Source organism: Athene cunicularia (assembly GCF_003259725.1).
Source record: "Athene cunicularia isolate RWA chromosome 1 unlocalized genomic scaffold, athCun1 chr1_part1, whole genome shotgun sequence".
NCBI classification, from domain to species: domain Eukaryota; kingdom Metazoa; phylum Chordata; class Aves; order Strigiformes; family Strigidae; genus Athene; species Athene cunicularia.
In genome coordinates this window covers 68403834-68418095 of record NW_020799091.1, presented here as the reverse complement: position 1 = coordinate 68418095, position 14262 = coordinate 68403834, and the positions used below count along the sequence as shown (strand labels likewise).

General features: G+C 41.5%; 1 protein-coding gene and 1 pseudogene across 1 annotated transcript; both read right to left on the bottom strand.

Moving 5' to 3' along the window:
* Positions 1-8550: 8550 nt before the first annotated feature.
* LOC113478606 lies at positions 8551-8960 on the bottom strand (annotated as a pseudogene).
* Positions 8961-12660: 3700 nt separating this feature from the next.
* LOC113484619 (histone H2A-beta, sperm-like) lies at positions 12661-13062 on the bottom strand. Its single transcript, XM_026857056.1, has one exon. It carries the CDS (start codon positions 13060-13062, stop codon positions 12661-12663), a length of 402 nt encoding a protein of 133 aa, XP_026712857.1.
* Between the last annotated feature and the right edge of the window lie 1200 nt (positions 13063-14262).

Sequence of the window (14262 nt, the reverse complement as noted above, 5' to 3'; positions counted from 1 at the left end):
CCTCTCACAACCCCGGAGTGAAGGGCTATGCCACAGCCACCCACCCTGCTGGGCAGTGTGGCCTCTCCTGGGAATACACCAGAGATTTTGCTATGTAAACACCAAAAAAGCCTTTGAATATAACCTGGTAGTCTTGTACCACATCTTTTCCTTCATTTCCACAGCTGTGTGTAGTCTGTACAGTTCCACAATGTATAATGTAAGATAACCCAAAGTCACTGTTTTGTGACTTATAATAGAGCACGCACTTGATTTCCAAGAGGACGAGGACGTTTAGCATTGCAATATTGGGACCGGTCAGCAGAGGGCAACGCCAATATCAAATGTGTGATGCTCAAAGCAGAGGCAGGCCGCTGGTGCTCCTTGATTGATCTGCTCCTAACTCAGGTAACGAATGAGGTCAGACCTTATGCATCCCTTGTGCTTACCTGGACAAGGCTCTCCAAGGCCATAACTTGGGATGTTTCCTCTCCTTACGAAGAAAGTGGAGGTGACAGAAGATGGCAAGCTTATAAACACACAAATCTCAGCGCAGAGTGAACGGCAAGCAGTCTGCACAACAGAGACATCCATCAGCAACATCAGTCCTCTAGACAGGTAAAAGAAGAAAAGCTTTTCCAGGCATAATTTCAGCTCCATGCTTCCATCTGCCCACAGCTTCATTGAATTGTGGAGCACCATGTACATGCATTTTCTAATGTGTGTTATTGAAAACATCCATTTTCCTTGACAGACAATTGCACCATGCCACAACTGAGTTAGGAAAGTAATGCTACGTCAAGATAAACGTGTTTTGCAACATCAATAACAAGAGAGGTGCCAGAGGAGCTGTATTTTAAAATTTTTCATTGCTTTGCTTTGCAACTAAGTCATGTACCTGCCTCAGCTACAGGTGACTAGACCTAAGCTGAAATCTGTAGCATGGGATATGGGAGAACAAGTCATGTGCAAAACTACCATGCAATTAGTGTCATATTTTATAAGCAGTTCTGTGATCAACAGAACTAGCAAAGGTGTTTCTATTAAATTTGTACTTGGAGGAGGATCTCCTACATTGTATTTAATGGAAGATATTTTTTATTACCATTTCATTAGTTTCATGCTGTGGCTCTTATTTCAGTCAGGACATACATCAGTGTTCTTTCTTTTACAGAGCTATCTATTTCCATGTAACTGATAGGCATCAGCTTGTAGTTTCAGCACTCCATCATATAGATGCTCAGCAGATTCAGAAATTAATAAATGAGGACAGATGGATAAGCAAGAAAATGGTGTGCTTCCATAAATGTTTTCCTAGGAGGAAGGTCATAAACTGAAGGGATTAAGGCAGCTGCATAGGGAATGCATAAAATGGGAAATTGGATGTCTGAGCTCTAGTTCTGACTCTCTTGATGCATAATGGTACACCTACATTTCAGTGAACCACCTATGGGCATGATTTTCATACTTACCAAGCACTTTGTAAGAAGGAGGGGCTTACCTGTGAGTATGAAGTTAAGCATGTACCAATATGGCACCTGATTCAGCTTCCCTCTTTGTGAAACAAGGGTATGGTTACTTAGCCTCAAAGTTTTGCTATGATACCCTGTTAATTTCCATTCAGAAATAGCTTCAAAATCCTCAAGAGTGTCTATTAATCAGCCTGGATAAAAACTCCAACCTTCCAAGGAAGCCAGATGTTGCTGGTCTGGATATTTGTCTGAATTTATTCCCAATCCCTATGTTTAGAATAAATAATTAATAACTGCCATAGGCTAGTAATATTTGTTCACAGGATTTACCTTATAATCAAATGAGACAATTTATCCTTATATTTAAATTTATCCTCAAATAAAAGCTGTTATCTTATTACCTTAATGCATCATTATTTATCAGTGTAATTAGCCCTACTCCAGAAAATGTTTAAGTACTCCTCAATGTACGTTTTGGAAAACCAGGTGCCAAAACACAGTTCTCCGTTTGTCCCATTCAGACTGCTAACACCCCTAATGAAAAAAACTTTTCTTGTTGTTCTATCCACAGGTTTCTGAGTATCTAACATTTCTCTGCTGATGTGTTATAAGGTAGCAGTGAAGTGTCATAACTATGTTTGTTTCCTCTTCAGCGCAGATGTTTGATCTGTTGGTGGCCCCTGCCAGGGCTGGTGCGAAGCTTAATGAGCTGCATTCACTTTTAGCAAGTGCTGTGGAAGGAAGAGTATGTCTGGAAAATATCAGTGGTCCTGTTGAGTAGGTAATGGGACAGCAGTTATAAATGCACAGCCAGAATGGCCAGAAAGTACCCTGACATTCATCTTGCTTGACAACCTTTATAGCATAAATGAAAGACTATCACCCAGTAATTCCTGCCACGAAGGGAATTATTCTTTGTTTTGCTTTATTCTGTCATGAAATGCTACTTCTCACAATAAATTTTACATTCACTTCCTGCTGATGTTTATGCTGCTCTTTCCTTCACTGTCTATGTCTCTCTTTTTACAGAATTTTCATCTCCATTATTCCTTTTATATCTTCTCACCACTTCATTACTATTTCTCCCAACAACAACTTCTACTTTAGCCCTTCCTCCTCTAGTTGCCTTGGCACAGAGTATCCTGGTACAGGTGAAGGAGGCAATGGATATGCTCTAAGGAGAAACATACTTTGAAGTTTCCTCTGAGAGGAACTGTAGATTGCTAATGTAGTGCAAGTTAGTTAAACTCCCCTGGATGTGGAAGATTCATTTTCCTATTTTAAAAATTACAAAAATTACCATTAAAAAAATGTATGCATCCATGGAAGAAAAGAGATGGATTACAAGGGGTAGGAGGGGGAATAGATCCCTTCTTAAGTTTTAATAACTTGCATACTCATTTCTGCCATGGACTGAATTTGTAATCTGTGTTGAAAGAGAAGACGTAGCTTCACCACTTTCTGGATCTTTTGCCATGATTTCAGAGGAAGGAAGACTAAGTCTATCTGAAGAGAGAATGATCTTCAAAGAAAACAGCTTAAAGACATGAGGAATCCCAACATGCCCATCTTTGAATTTCTTCGAAGAATGCTTCAGTTAGCAGGATTAACTGATGGTGAATCACTCAGTTGTTTACAATGATATTATTTTACTAGGATTTAGTATTGCTGCTATTGTATTGTCATGAAAAGCAGCCCCTTACTTCCATCAGGAAGGCACAAGAGAAGTGCTCAGCCAGAAGTAGGCCATGATCCACATCTCAAAAGAGTTTCACACCAGTTTCTCCACCAGTCCAAATAGACTTAAACATAGTGAGAATTGAGCCTGTGTGATAACATGTAGAAAGAAGCTCCCAGACTTGCAAATAGGAAGCACGTTGAGGCAAGCTTCCTGGTCTACTTCTGAATAGTGGCCCAGTGAGCAGGGTACACATATAGAATACCCATGACAGGTTGAGTCCCAGGTCTGTTATCTGATGGGCTACAATGACCCTGATAGGAGAGATCAATAAGGGAAAAGTAAATCTGAAATAAGTAAGGATGTTAAAACTTAGGATGGGAGAGGGACTGGGATATGTGACAGATGTTTAATGTTTTCTTGACAGATGAACAGGCTATGCTTGAGTTCCCTTACAGCAGCGAGCGCCTTCCTTGGTGAATTCAGCTAGCAAAGTATGATTTAGCCTCATCAAGCAACTGCATGATGTTTGAATTAATAGAGAAGCTCAGAAGAAAATCTGGTTCCTAGTTCAAGCAGCAATCTTTGCTGTCTTCTGGGCATGTTTGAGACTCAGCCCTAACTGAGTTTCAAAAGAAAAAGTTGGGCAAGTGCTGTGACAGCTTGACACAACCCCTCACTGTTTTGCCCTTAATTCCAGTTTAACCAGTGCCCTGGATTCAGTGTGTGCTACAAGGAGAAAGAGCCAAGTTTCTCCTCTGACCTAGATGAAGGACAGCTAATTTCAGGTTACTAACTTGCACTTCTGTTGCATTCTGCATTACAAGGCAGGCCTGTTGACTCTGTCTTTATCACCATATGGCATGATACCTAGAATTGTATTCATGGGCTGAGATCACATCTGGACTAGACATTGCAAAAAAAGGAAAAAATAAATGTCAGTATTCCTGATGATTTATCTAACCACCGAGTAACAGTCAGGCTACCTCTTTCTGTTTCTGTGCTGGCTCTGTGTGGTACCTTCACTTGCCACGAGTCCTTGCTGGCTGTTCAGAGCCCTAGATTCAACGTGCTTAAGCACAGTGCTGGGGTAACATGGCTCCAGGGCAAACTGTTAGCAAACAGAGCTTGCTAATGCCTTGGGCTGGCAGCAGCAAGTCCAAAAGAAAGTATAGTGGCCAAATCAAACCTTAGGCATCTTCATGAAAACCTCCTGGACCAGGGGCACGTGTGAAAAGACACCTAAATTCTGGTGCTTAAGAAGAGAGGTACAGCCAGAACAGGCAAAGCCTGAGAACACGTGTGTGCCTTCCTTGGCTTGGCAGGTAAAGAGCTTGCACTCTGACTAAGCATGCAGCTAGCAAGTTGATGCAGTAAATACTTTTTCTGGGTCCACCACTTGACAAGTGCATTTAAAATCTAACTCAGCCTAGTGATCACATCTCCCATTCCCTGCTTTCAAGCAAGATGAGCATACACAGATAATGCAGGCTCAGCTGGCACATTTTGCTAGTTTATTGGTTACAGTATGTTTCTAAGACTATGACTGACTCCTCTCCCCAGCTACCAAGATAACAAATGCAGGCATAACAAATGTTAAAGTGGTTACTCGCTGAATTTAAGTGGACTTGTCTTTTTCTGGGTAGAATGATTCAGAAACCCCACCATGAAACTGCTGGCAAAAATATTCTCACAGATGCTATGCACAGCACTGCAAAGAAAGCCACACATAGTTGGAGCAAGCTGGAAAGAATACATTTTTCATCACAATGCTCGAGAGTGTTGTACTGTTCTCTCCCACACACTGTCTTCATATAAGCCCTTGTTTGGGAGTCTAATGAGCTGCCTGTATAAGCAAAACAATTTCCAGTAGTTCTATCATTCAACAGCCTCAATATAGAAAATAAATATTTGCCCCCTGAAGTCAAGGAAGTACACAAGCTGTGACATGAAGGAGAGCTGAGGAATAGAGACCAAGAAAGAAGTGAGGCTGGCAATGGTAGTGGAAACAGGAGCAGAGTCTGTCCCCACTGCTAGGATAGCCTTCACAAAACATATGCTTTACATATTATCAAGGTATTTATTTAGGCTAGAGTAGTGCACAACCTGGTAATGAACAGAGATGAGGATACACTAGAAGGCTGAATGTATGTTTTATTGTGTGTTTAAACTGAGACTGGATTTTTAAAAATCGAAGGTTTAAAGTACCCCATTGAAGCACATGTAATATATCTTCAAAAGAAAGACATAATAGGCTTCACAGCTGCAAGAGAGAAACAGAATTGGGAGAATTAACGAGTTCCTCAAAATTAATATCTTAACATTGGACATTACCTTTTCAACCGTCTTGAGACTTCACAAAAAAAGGAGGAGTGAATGCACTGGTTGTTCTACATTTAGAAGTGCAACTGAAAAACTGTAGTCATGAGCACAGGGAACAAGAGAGCCACAGCAAGGCATATTTCAGGGACCAGTATGTCTATAGGTCAGCTCTAATTATTAAAGACAGAGCAGAGCTGTATGATAGCTGCTAGGACTCATGCAAACTTCAGGGATGCTCTTTCCCTGTGGTTCTCCCTGCCCTCTCCTTGTTCCAGTATTCGTCCAATTTGTTCTTACCTGTTGAGTTCTGCCAAGAAATGGAGGGTGAGCCACTGATGAAGGTGATGCCTTACCCCCACCTTGCAGTTTAGCAGATGTGAGCTGCAGGACCCCAGGGCACTTATTGAGCACTCAACTGTGATAGTTCACATCTTCCCAAGCTTGCTGCTTCTGAAGTAATGGGATGCCTTGAGCTTGCCAGCCACCTTGCGGTCACACTTAAGCCTATGTAAACTTTGTGTTAAAGCTAGATGAGTTTAATATAAGATGTATTGAGTTATTTGTTTGGCAACAGAGAGACTAACCAGCACCACTTCTGATGGCTGCATTCCCTCTGACCAGGTCCCAGCACAGGCCATACAATCCCAATACAATCACCATACAATATCCCCCCCCCCCGGGGGCATTCCCTTACACAAGCCAAGGTCAAGCTTTGATTCCTCTGCAGAAAAGCTGAGACTCAGAGAAAGGTCTCCATTAATTTCTACCTAGCCACCCTCCCCTTCCCCATTCCACACCCCTTTTTTTTTGGGGGGGGTAGGATTTCTATAGGTACAGGGGTTTGATGAAACCTCCTGTTCCATGGGTCATATCTCAGCTCATGTACTTGTTATGATACAACTTCACTTCAGACAGAGGCCTCTGACATTCCCATGGGGCTTCACAATCACAGCCCACATTATCAAGGCATTGAAAAGCCTCTCCCTCAGTAGCTCCAGCCATCATCCCCTCCTCCATCTCTCCTTCCTGCCCCCATGGAAACTTTCAAGTTATGCCAACACCACTCTAGAGTGTGGTGTTTTACTTCAAGAAAGAAAAGAGGAAAAAGACAAAGTTTGACACATAAGCCCAGCAGTCTGGTTCACAGTAGATGCTGTGAGCAGCAGAAGGAGCAGTACAGGGTGGCAAGAGCTACACAAGCCCATGCTGCTGCAGGGGCACCCATGCTGTGGGCAGCTGTCTTGGACAGGCCAGGAGCAAGCTTCTGAGCCAGCACAGCATGAAACGTAACCGTCAACTTGACGGGGGAACAGGGGACTGTTTTCCTTAAAGCATAGCTCGTATGGTCAATGTTGATTGAAACTGCTGTAGAAAAATATCCAGCAGCCCCCTAAAGAGCCACTGTTGCTCTCCAAGATAAAGTGTTTTGCTTGTGGTGCAGGTCAGCAGCATTTCACCCTCTAGATCTCAAGCCAAAGGTTACCATGTGTACAGATAGCAACAGCTGATCTGATGGCTACCCTCAAAACATTTCTCTGTTATCCACACTACAAACCACTACTCTCCAATGATCATTGCAGACAGTTATAGAGGTACTGACCTGATACCAACAGACTCTCTTCCCTTTGTCTTCTCACAGACTAGCCTCTAGTAGGTGTTTTCAGCTTATACACATGCTAGAGGTTTCACATACAGAGAGTCCTCTGGCTACACTCCCACAATAACTCATTCCTGGCTTCTTGCCCTTCATTTAAATTACCTAGCCTGCCTATACAAAAAGAAAGGAGCTCTCTGCAGCCCGTTCTTCAAAAGTCTCAATTCTCACAAGACCAGAAAACCAGGGAGATATCTGAGTTACACTAGAGAAAGCAGCAGCATAATACAGATTATTATAGGTCAGATATGGGAAACAGTCCCAAAACTTTGCACTGGTAGTGTCAGTCCTGAGCTAGTTTTCTAAATAGCTTTTTTACCTGGGATGAATACATCTGAAGCTGGTGGACACTAGGGCATTTCTGTTGTTGTGAATAGAAACATTCAAACACCTAATAATGCAAAAACCTAGTAAAGAGTTAAGGCTCTTATATTTGAGTGGCATCCTGCTGGCAAAACTGTTAAACAAAATCTTCTGCAGAACAGCAAACAAATTAATACTAGTGTGTGTCCAGCATAACATTGAAATCCAGAGTGCAAATCTAATAGTGCTTAGGTAGTCTTTAAAGCTGCACAGGTGTAAGATAAGAGTTTTGGGAGGTCCTGGAAAAGGCCACTTCCTGGATTGTCCTTTAACACACAGGTTTCCTTGATCTGGATCCTAATGGAACAAGCCTCAAAGCAGCTAAGGAGATTCTCAGTACCAGAGAGGTAGAAATTAAATTTGGATTCATTCTTAAGGGTTTCTAGATGATCTTTAAGGCTCAAAAACTGACAAGGTTTATATACTGATTGTAGAAGGCTCCTTGGATTGCACTCCAAGGCAGAAACTCAGAGGACTAATCCAACACCATCTTTGAACCAATGTGTGTGCAATGATACTCTGAAGTTACAGCACAGCCCCATTTTCATAATACAAATGTTAGGCAAGATAACTCATCAGCTTTACCATCATTATAAAGCATTCCAGTTTAAGTTTCTCAGGTGTGTCTACTCACACTGAATAGTTAACTGTGCTCATGAGATCTGAAGCAGTCAGATGAAGCAGACCTCTATCCATACTGAGTAAGGAGATTCCAGCCACTCACAGAGACACAAACTTTAAAGACCATAAAGCAGGTTTCCTTCGATAACTGCACTGCCAAAGAAAATCTTCTCTTTGGTGCAACAAATATTTTCTAGAAGGGAATGATGTGGACACAAGTCCTCTGCACACTAATTTATTCATAGAAGTAGCCTGTTGACTTTTTTTTTTTTTTTTTTTTTTTTTTAAGGACGTAGCTAGGGAAATCTAACTAGCAACCCTGTCTTTAGCAGCTTTTTAGACATGCACACAGGTAGACATACACATGAATTTAGGCCAAATACACCAACCAGCATGAAAAAATCTGAGCTGTGGAAAAAGCCTGTGTTACCACCACCACCGGATCAGGACCCTGACGGCAGCTAGAACTCCCGTGACTGGACATATTTGTTTGGCAATTTAAGCAAGACAGTCTTCTTAGGAAGAAGTTTGGGAAGAACATTAGGTAACACCCCTCCTTGAGCAATGGTCACAGAGGAGAAGAGTTTGTTCAGCTCCTCATCATTTCTCACAGCCAGCTGGATGTGTCTGGGCAGGATCCTGGCTTTCTTGTTTTCCTGTGCAACATTCCCCGCCAGCTCCAGGACCTCTGCAGTCAGGTACTCCAGCACTGCAGCCAGGAAGATGGCAGTGCCAGGGCCAATCCTGGAAGCATAGTTCCCTTTTTTAAGGAGCCTGTGGACACGACCTGGAACTGCAGACCAGCCCTGGCTGATGTGGTTTTCTCTGACACAAGGAGGAGCTCTGTGGTTTTCTTTCCACGTCCAGACATCCTAACATCAACCTAGCATAAAGAGACAAAAATTAATAAACCAAAACAGACAGACATAGAAACTGAGCACTTAAGTCCTTTCTTCCTCCTTATTTCATTGCCTTTCTAATTCCCTTACAAGTCAGTTTTCCCCTCTCAGAAAGTTTGCTAGTTGTTCATACTTTTGTCTGAAGGAGAAGATGGGTCACGCTGCTGCTCAAAGTCTGACAAGTTTTCAGCCAAGAGGCATCTACAAGCTCAGTCAGAGCCATCTGCTAGACTTGCAAAACTTTTCAAGAGAGAAAGGTAGAACTTAGGAGCAAGGTTTTCTGACCAGGTATCAAAGGAGGACTGTTGTCAAAGAGAAAGGTTAAGTAACCTAGGCTTCAAGATACTTACAAGCATTCAGAAACCTTGCAGGGAATCTTCATTGAATTTACTCCTGGTAAGAGCCTAGGCAGTTCCTGCAATAATAGCCTTGTGAGACCCAGAGCTAGTAATTCATGGCTTTGTCTGAAGTAAAAACAACAGAAAAGAACATCTACTGGAAACTACTTCAAATGCATTTTCTGTCCTAGAGGTGAGGGGAAGCTATTGCTGCAAGATAACAGGCCACAATCAGGAACAAGACTTATGGGAAGAAAATAAGCTTTATTTTACATCAGACAGTGAAATTGCTCTGCTCAGCACACTGTGCAACAGGCTACTACAAATGCACAAGTACCATCTTCTGGTATGGTGTTGTATCGATTCTAACAAGCCTCATTGCTTATTCCTGACATGAAGTCTCTGGTACTGAATAGTACCAATTACTCTTCAATACATAACACAAAGCAACGGGGAAACAAACACAGGAAAATTCTGTTCTTGTATACAAAATTGTTCTTAAGTTTTAATCATGTTTTCAAGTAATGAGAAGCTCTACCCAGATTTAGGGATGAACTAAATCAAATATTAAGTTGAAGCACTTAAAAATACAATAAAAATTTCTATTGAGAGATTTTTATACACCTTAGAAAAATAAGTTTTAAAAAATTATCTATACAATTAAATACATTTGAAAAATTTAAAGGCCCCTTAAACAGCCTTATACCAAACACAGAACTTACAAAAACTTTTTTTTTTTATTTTACATACAAAAACTCGGGAGTTTATCTACCACAGAAAAAGCATACTATCATTTCTTAAAAACAAACTCTCACATGAAAAGGCTATTAATACCACTACCCAAACCACAATTTATGGCAAGAAGCTGCCCCCTTTTAAATGCTACAGCAGTAGCCATGTCATTACCAGCTCTTGCACTGTTTAATTCCACCTGGGTGAGCAATAATTCAGCCACTCAAAAAACAATCAAGGTCCCAACACAAGAGCAACTCAGTATAGTCCCTAAGAGCATGAAAATTTGTCACTACTCTTTGTAGAGCTGCTTAGCACCTTGTTAGCTGATCTCCTCTGGAAACAAGCCTAGTATTTGCTGCCTCAGAGAACTTCAGTATCTCTGGCAGTTCATTTATCACAGCTGGAAGGGGGCAGACCTCACCTTGCTGCAGTCATCAAGAATTAAACCCAGCAACCTTTACCACTGTTCTTTGTGCTATTAGCAGTGACCAAGCTGCTTTGTGACCATGATGCAGAGCCTAGGAAAGCTCAGGACCTCTGACATAGGGTTGTCTCTCTTCTAGGATGTGACTCCATCTGTCACACAGTCCAATTTTTTTCAAAGCTATGCATAGCAGTGCTGCAGGGCATAATATGTCCTTTCTAGGGTCAAGGGTGTGGTGACAGCTGAAGGATTTTTTTCTTCAATACATGAGTGCTGGGAAATTGAGCCCTGGCCCAACAGAAACTTTTGCTAAGCAGCTGAGTTAGGAGACATCTACTCTCTGTTACTGTGAAGCCAGAGGGGTGTTTTTTCAGATCACTATGCTATCTGGTTAATTTACAAGTGTGTTGAACTATTGGCTAGAAGAAAGCAAACGGTATTGTTCTTGATCAAAGAAATGCTTTAAAAATTAACTTTGAATTGGACCGGTACTTCACCACAAACTCTATCTTTGGCTGTAAGTAGAGGTAGGGCCACATGGCTCACTCGCTATCTTTTATCATACAGAAAATGGCAGCTGGATACATTTCCAGGAGCTACTTGAGCACGGGCCATGCCTTGCAGGGTCTGTTTGGTGTGGTGCAGAGCAGGTTCATGGGAGCAGCACGATGACTGAGACACAGTTCTGCAGATTAGCAAAGGGTGCTGTAAGTGCCATGCTTAGAACTGCACAAAATTTGTACCTTGGTTGAGTCTTCTATCATTACTACACACCTTTAGATTTTTGCTTGGTCCAAAGAAATAATCATTCCCGAGTTTGCTGTCCTTTGCCATGGTCAAATGAAGGAAATAATTCGAGTTTCATGTGTTCAACTCTTATGTACTTCCATTAAAACTGCCTTCTTGTTTTTTCCATTTACAAGTGCAAACACTCAGCATGACTAATTACATACAGCATATATTTACTATATGCACAAAGCTTAAGATCTCCTCTCAGACATTTTTACTTCTTATTGCTACAGCATCCTCCACTTTTTCTCACTTCACTAAGTTAACTGCAGGCCAGCCGAGATCTCACCAGATTGCTCTTGAAAAATCAGGCAACGTACAACAACTGTTCCAGTGAAATCACAATGTCCGTTCAGTCAAGTATCCTCTCTTCCCATTTCTGTGTAAGAACAGCTTGGAATGAGTCATTAACACAATTGCACACAGCTCTGACGTCTGTCAACATCACAAAACCTCTCCAGTAGGCTCTGGCACCCTTGTGCCTTGAGGGGGCAAAGGAGCTAGGTCAAACTCAACAGGACAGGCAGATCTTTTTCAAATAAGTTCATGCTCCTGCTACAGTTTAGGAAGCTGGTCCTAACAAGCTCTTCTCTGAAATGCTATGAAATCTGTGAGATACTGCCTAAAGAGCAGACTGATCCTAATGCAGATTCAGCAGATCTCTGGCTTCCAGTTCAACAGCATGATTCAGCCCCCACTATGAACAGAGAAACCCCAACACTTTTCTGGGGGAAGACTTTCAATGGTTTGGTCAGTAAAGGCCTGGGGGCTTCTTTGGATACCGACACTTCTGTTTTTCTGCACGAATAGAAACAAAACAGTCACCTCTATCAACAGCAAAAATACTGCACCAGGTTTTAAGTAAACTACCTATGCTTGTTATGAAAAGATGAAGGAGATAGAACAGTCTAAAGAGAGGTACTTGTTCACTACAGCTTTACAAGCAATAATAACCCTGTGCTTTAAAGTCTTAACTGCTACAGCGGAGTTAACCTCTGAGGCGCTGAACTAATTGCACTATGGATCTGTGATGGAGGAAAAGTTCATATGAACATGAACGGCAGTGCATATCTTGGCTCCTTTACCTGCTCCACAACAGTTGTCTGCAACATGTTTTCAAAAGTAAAAATGTATTTGACTTTTTAAAAGTTATGCTAGACTTTTTTTTGACATTTTCTGTGTTCGGCCATCCCTGGAACAGGGGCTGCGAAAAAGAAGAGTGTTGCATTCTAGAAACTTTATTACAAGGTTTAAAAGTAGATTAAAATTAGCAGGAAAAATAGTTGACAAAGAAGCAAACACATACAAATTAGTGCTACTGAGTCCCATCATCCATAAGTGCACAGACCAGACCAGGAAAAGCAAGTTTCACTGGCTACCACCTTGTTACTGAGAAGGAGCAGCATTTATGCCAGTTTTCTTGGGAATGAGCTGGGAAAGGATATTAGGTAACACCCCTCCTTGAGCAATGGTCACAGAGGAGAAGACTTTGTTCAGCTCCTCATCATTTCTCACAGCCAGCTGGATGTGCCTGGGCAGGATCCTGGCTTTCTTGTTTTCCTGTGCAGCATTCCCTGCCAGCTCCAGGACCTCTGCAGTCAAGTACTCCAGCACCGCAGCCAGGAAGATGGCAGCACCAGGGCCAATCCTGGAAGCATAGTTCCCTCTTCTAAGGAGCCTGTGGACACGACCCACAGGGAACTGCAGACCAGCCCTGGCTGATTTGGTTTTCTTCACTGCAGCTTCAGTTTTGTCAGCCACTGAGTGTTGCTTTCCACGTCCAGACATGATGATGGGTGAGGAGACATGAAGAGTTGGAGATCTTCAAATTATCCACGCTCTTGGGCTACAGCTAACTGATAGCAAGAGGAGACAACAGTAAGGTGAGTTACACTTTCTGCTCTTCCACACCAATGAGAAAGCTTGTTCTTTTCTTGAGGAAAGAGAAAGACACACACCACAATTCCTTAATAACAGAGCTAAGATTTTAACTATTACTACCCTTTTACAGCCTATCTTTTAGGAGAGAGGCCTTGTTGTAAAAGCAGAGTGGTCTGACAGCCTGTCAAGAAAGTCTTACTGAAGTAGATATGAAGAGCTCAGAGGAAAAGAGGCTTTCCTCTGCTACTTAGAATGTATTTAGGATTGAGGTACAGTGGTTCTTCTTCAGTAAGACTTTCTTAAACACCGTAACTGTTACCTCAAAGCTAACTTGAGACCAAGCCTGCCTCTTCTTTCAAGAGGCATCTATATTCTAATTTCTTCCATTATCAAGTTAGATCTTTCTTTAATTTTAATTCTAAAAATTGAAAAATTCCTGCAGCCCACAGCATCTTATACCCAAAATACTCCAAGAGGTTTTCATGCAGAGTTCTAAACTGATTCCTAAAGGGATATTCTCTGGCTGCTATAAGAATACTGGAGATGTTCTGCACCAGGAAAAGGAGGAATTGACTTGGGCAGCAAAACACAGACTGAAGAACAGAAATTACCATCTATTTACTCAAGATGAAGGAAAATCAGTCCTGTTAGAGTACTCCTGCAATTGAAGTGGCAAAAATAGTCATTTAAATAACATTTCTAATCTATGAGTAAATAGGGCAGTTAGCTTCCAGCACAGATGTTTGCAATATACAAGAATATCCATCGCTATATTAACATATGGGGGTTTTGCATATTTTTATAGAGATTTAAATATTTCAGAAAAATCAGAATAAAATTTGGGATGGAGGAACAAAAAAATCCCAACCCATAATAAAATCCAAGCAAACCAAACCATAAATCTCTATCCCTATTATCAGACAACGATTTTCATGTCCTGATTACTGACGCTACAGACATGCTGTGCTACAAATGCAACTAATTTACAAAATAACACAAAGTCCACAATAACCCCAAACTTTTAACTACATATTATCATTAAAAAAAAAAATCCCATTACCTTCAAAAATGTTTATTTTTGTGTCATCTTTGCTACAGGCTACACTC